This window comes from Glycine max, chromosome 15 (assembly GCF_000004515.6).
Source record: "Glycine max cultivar Williams 82 chromosome 15, Glycine_max_v4.0, whole genome shotgun sequence".
In the NCBI taxonomy this organism is placed as follows: domain Eukaryota; kingdom Viridiplantae; phylum Streptophyta; class Magnoliopsida; order Fabales; family Fabaceae; genus Glycine; species Glycine max.
In genome coordinates, this window is record NC_038251.2 from 49906329 (window position 1) to 49911931 (window position 5603).

Here is a 5603-nt window from a genome sequence, read left to right on the forward strand (position 1 = left end):
AAGAAGTAGCAATTACAAAATTTAATACCTATGTAAATATATTAAAATATGAATTAATTTTTTTAGAAGAATCAGCTTGTAAAAATTATTTAAAAATAGAAAAATTTTATTTGTTTATTAATCTAACATAAATGAATTGATATATAATAATAACAGAATAATAATAGCAATTTGTATTTTTATCTTTAATTATTAGTTTAAGTATATTACCAATAATTATTTTAAATTTAGTTATATATTTAAAAATTCTTATTTTATAATTATTACTATTATTCATGAAGCATATTTTAAAGTAACAAATTGAAATTATAAATCAATAAAGAATTTATTTCTTAACATATTTCTTAGGTGTTATTTAAATTATATATTTTTATATTCAAATAAATTCTATTTATTTCCTTTCACATGTTCTTCGAATCGGGTTTCAGATGCATCTTTGAAAAGGCGCAAAAAGTCAGTGAAGTAAATAAGCTGAAACAAGAAACGTTGGTTCAGTTTGCATCAATGGCGGATCTGAAGAACGGTAATTTCCTCACCTACGCGTACATTCTTCTCTACATTGCTCTCTCCAGCGGCCAAATCTTCTTCAACAAGGTTACCGTCGATCACTTCAAATTCACATTCTCTTCTCCGTTTGTTTGTTTCCCCGTGAATTGCGCGAAAACGCTTTGCCACATAGATATCGCTAAAATGGATTCGTGCTGATTTCGAGGCTAGGATTGGATGTTCTGTTTGTTTGTTTCTATTTTGATTTTAATTTTAGTTTTATTTGTTTTCTTATGTTCTATGAATTGTTTTGCATGAATTTGCGGTGTGTGTTGTTCATTGGAATTGGATATGCTGATGAGTGATTTGTCAGTTGTGGTTGTGAGTGGTAGTTGAGCATTTTGTTCAATTGTAAAGGAAGCGTTTTAATTTGACCGTTTCTGGAGTAGGGTTCAGTGCAAGAGAATTGAAGGAATTAAGCAGATTTTTATTCATTTTTTTCCCGGAAATTTACGTGTCGTGTCTTATTCGTGAAATGATGGTGGTAAACTGGTAATGGCAGAGTGCCTTGTGTCAGAGACTCAGAGCTTGTTGCTTGAATTTTGGTTTTGGTCTTTTGTGGTTTGGCTGTCTTTTTGGATTGATTTTTGGAAGTATTATTGCATTCTGGGTTTTATTCTAGATTTATGCTTAAATCGTGATTGGTTTAATCTGAGGAATGAATCGAGGAGAAAATGTGTCTGATGCATATTTTGTCTTTTCAATTTGTTATCTGCAGTGGGTTTTGTCCTCTAAGGAAATTAACTTCCCTTATCCTTTGGGCTTGACTCTACTTCACATGGTCTTCTCCTCTGTTCTGTGTTTTGTGTTAACCAAGATTCTGAAGGTACGGGTTTGAGCTTGGTGTATTTTGTTATTTAATCAGTTACTGTCATGCAATGCAGGTTAATGATCTGTTTCTTACAGGTTATGAAGGTTGAGGAGGGAATGACTCCTGAAATGTGAGTAAATAATGAAGCATTCTGTATTTAATAGTTGATTTATACCAAGGTTTTATGAATGGAACAATTTTGATTGTCATACTTTCTCTGGCTTTTGGTGACTCATGATATGTTAAAAGTTGGATCTTACGACATTTTCTAATTGAGAATAATATTAGCCAAAAATTTCAACATATGGTTGTGTGCCTGTCAAACTCGAGAGTTTACGTAAGCTTGTGGAGCTTATGAAACCACTTGGTTACTTATATGTTACGGTCTTCTACTTTTTAACTTGCGTATAAGATTATACATTGATAACAAGACTTAGTTATGACTTATGATTTTGTCTTTAAGAGACTTATGGTTAAGTTATTTTGTTGTTTCCCTGATTAAAATTATTACATTGACCACCGTACATCATTTATATGTTATACTTCCCATGATTGTTCATTGTTCTTTGAATCTTTTGATTAAATACAATTTTTTATTTGCAACTCAAAAAGTAGCTTGACAGTTCTTGATTTGAATTTTTTTCCAGTGTAGAGCAATTTAAGGGTCAAATCTTGGTTTTGAATGCACTTATTGAGTTGTTTTCTTTCTTTCATATCCCAATTCCCTGGTGAAACACATGTTACTTGGGATATAACAATGATAATTTTGTATTACCATAAAAAATATTTCAGGGATGTGACATTGGCATGAAACTGTGATTTTCCAGTTAACTAATTTAAAATGGATAGCTACAATTTTAGTATTTTCTAGACAAGGATTCAATCCATTTGTTTGGTGGGTGTTCTATAAGTGAACTTTGTTCTAGAAATTCAACTGCCATGTTTTGATTTGAAAAATTACACTAGTGCTAGTCCTGTTGCAAAGTGATTGGCTCCAGAAATTTCTGCATATTTGTTGATTAGGTTCTTTGAATTTTTTGATTGAAATTTCTGTTGTCTTTTACATGCTTTAGTTTTGTAAGAATGGACTTTGCTGGTTGAATGCTTGTGCTTATGCATATACATCTTGTATGTGTGTGTCACATATCTTAAAATTATTAACTTCAAGTCTATGTTCCTTAATATTTTATTGCATTAAATGCATAAGATGTTTCCAAATTCCAGTTGTAATTATACCTTGATTGTTTCAGATACGCTACTTCAGTAGTGCCAATTGGGGCCATGTTTGCAATGACTCTTTGGCTGGGAAATACTGCCTACCTGTATATTTCTGTTGCTTTTGCACAAATGCTGAAGGCAATTAGTAAGTTTTAGTGATCCTGCTGGTTATTGATAATAGTTAGGTATCTTTGTCCATTTATGATATCTACCAATCACCAATGGAAAGCATAATTGCTAAATGTGTATCCTGAGGCGTTTAAAACCATCTGATCTATTGGTTAATCAACTTTCCTTAGTTGTACAATGTGTACTATAGTAAATTAGTAATTATATATTTACGCATTACTTTTTCTCCAATATGGCAACTAATTGCATAATTGCATTGGTTCTTCAATTGTCAATCACAGTGCCTGTAGCTGTTTTTGTGCTTGGGGTAGCTGCAGGACTTGAGGTAATGAGCTACAAAATGCTATCAATCATGTCTGTGATTAGTTTTGGTGTTCTAGTAGCTTCTTATGGAGAGATAAATATAAACTGGATTGGAGTAGTTTACCAAATGGGAGGTGTTGTTGGTGAAGCTCTGAGACTTATCTTCATGGAGATTTTTGTTAAGAGGAAAGGTCTTAAGTTGAACCCTATATCCGTGATGTATTATGTTAGTCCCTGCAGGCAAGTGTTTCTTTTAGTAATTTCACTTACTGCTACACAAATGTTTGAATATTCTGTGAACTGTGAATTAATTCCTATGAAAATAATTTTGGATTCTTCTGCAGTGCAATTTGTTTATTCCTTCCATGGATATTTCTGGAGAAACCAAAGATGGATGAACATGGACCGTGGAACTTCCCACCTGTTTTGCTTATCCTCAACTGCCTTTGTACTTTTGCTCTAAACTTATCAGTTTTCCTTGTGATTACACATACAAGTGCTTTAACCATTCGTGTTGCCGGAGTTGTCAAGGATTGGGTGGTTGTCTTACTGTCTGCTGTTCTGTTTGCTGATACAAAGTTAACACTTATCAATTTGTTTGGTTATGCAATTGGTAAGTAACTGATTCTGTTTGACCTTCTAAATTTTCCTGTCTCATTGGATATAGCTTTTGAGGATTTTTCATAACCTTTCCTGCAAATGCCAGAGTACTTCCACATATTCCACCGTCCGGGAAAATTGATAGCCCAGTATTGGGTGCTACCTGGAAGCCTATTTGCCATTAGCATTATACAAATTTTTAAAACTCAGAATCAAAGATAGTACTTCATTTTGGAAATTAATGTGAGAATATCTAAGATTCGTTAATTGTCAGGTTTCTAATATGGTTGGAGTCTAACTAGCACTCTAGCAGTGTGTTATTGATGGGACAAAACTAAAGGGAGATTGTAATAATGGAAATGGAGTATACAAAATGCAGTAAGTATAAAAACAGAAGCTCCCTGGCTGAGAAATGGATTCCTGGGCCCAAAGCTATAAGCTGCGAACTATTACCACCCCCCTTCCTCTCTGGGAATTATTCCCTCTAATTATATCCACTTTCTGTCTCCATAATTGACTTTCCCTCTTTAGCACATATCTTCCCTCCTAACTAATTTTTGGCCTGGGGTTTAGGTCTATGCAAATATAGTTTAAGGCCTTCTTTCTTGGCTCAGTCTCAGCAACCTGAACCATATTTGTATGCACGGTTCTATCAGTTATCCAATTACATCAATTTATCTTTTTTAATCCCTTTTTTAGGGTGAGGGTGGAGAGTGATGCACCATCTTCTACTTTTTGTTTACCATTGCCTGTTGGTCCAAGTGGTTAAGAAGCCTAGTTCTCCTTTAGTAATGTCTTAGGTTCAAGTATTGTGAATAAAAAACTAGGTGCTAGGATAACTTTGGTCCCCTAGGAGGATTCACTGATAGCAGGATTTAAAGACTTCTGGATATCAAGGATCTCAATCTCAAACCAAAAAAATATTCCATATTTTGTTTTTTGTTTTAGATGGATTTATAGTCACTGATATACTAATCTGGAGTGTGGACACAATAAATTTGTTGAGCTGATTAAAAGTACACAATATGATTGATTTTTGAGAGAATATTTCTTAGAGAATTATGGAGGCTTTACTCAAATCAAAATCTAGACAATACAATGCAAAAATTATAATAATTGCTAGTCTTGGACTAGAAGCAATTGTGAATAATGTTAATTATTAATTAAGAAAAAAGAGAAGCTTCTGTAACCATTTTATAAATTTTTATACAGCCATTGCTGGGGTAGCGGCATATAATAATTGCAAGTTGAAAAAAGAAACCTCTCGTGACACCTCAGATGATTCCAACCCTGAATCTTCCCAAAGGCAAGAGTCTCAGCCTTTAACAAGTAGATAGTTGCAATCTTTGAGCTACTCAAGGTATGTAAATAATGTATTTGAAATCATTCTTATTCCCACAATTTTGCTTCCTCTTATACATTATTTCTTTGTATCTCTTCCAGTTGTCCATGCCTTATTCAGAAGTTGATGAGACTATATAGTAGTTTTCACTTTTCACATAATGTAGCAAGAGGACATAAAAATTCATGTAGTATATAAAAGTATAAGCAAACATTTTGGTTCAATCTTATAAACAGTTTCAGCTAATTTAGATCGGGGAAAGCAATGTGCTGATCCAATGTAGTACATGAAAATGTAAAATACAAACTTAATCCTTTAAAAAACAGGTGCTTGGCCATGGCATTTGATTTTTGAGGAATTTGGAGTCATTCACATTCCACAGTGATTATTTGTTTGTAGCAATTACCAATTTCAATCCTAGCGATTCATTATTTCAAGTTGAATGATCAGAGATAAAAGCCCCTGCACCCACTATTTATTATAATTGGACAATGGGCGAGTAACCAGGGGTATATAGAGCAGTTTCTTAGACAGATGAAAACTAGTAGAAATAATGTTTATTTGAAATGTACTAATAGTATTCGATATTCTGAGACAGTTTGTTTCAGTTTTGGGAGTCTTTGCTCCTTTGTAAAAAAAAATTATGTGGATGCT

General features: G+C 33.2%; 1 protein-coding gene across 2 annotated transcripts; it reads left to right on the forward strand.

The window, feature by feature from the left end:
• The first annotated feature begins 411 nt into the window (after nucleotides 1-411).
• On the forward strand, nucleotides 412-5386 carry LOC100819900 (probable sugar phosphate/phosphate translocator At3g14410). Of its 2 annotated transcripts, none has more exons than XM_003546724.5 (8): nucleotides 412-594; nucleotides 1265-1372; nucleotides 1453-1487; nucleotides 2608-2720; nucleotides 2986-3247; nucleotides 3352-3620; nucleotides 4820-4967; nucleotides 5051-5386. In XM_003546724.5, the coding sequence occupies exons 1-7, from the start codon at nucleotides 505-507 to the stop codon at nucleotides 4942-4944; spliced, it is 1002 nt and encodes a 333-aa protein (XP_003546772.3). In that variant the 5' UTR covers nucleotides 412-504; the 3' UTR covers nucleotides 4945-4967; nucleotides 5051-5386. The 2 variants fall into 2 exon arrangements, with proteins under 2 accessions (XP_003546772.3, XP_040865455.1); XM_041009521.1 differs by having other exon boundaries at nucleotides 412-523.
• The last annotated feature ends 217 nt before the right edge of the window (nucleotides 5387-5603 follow it).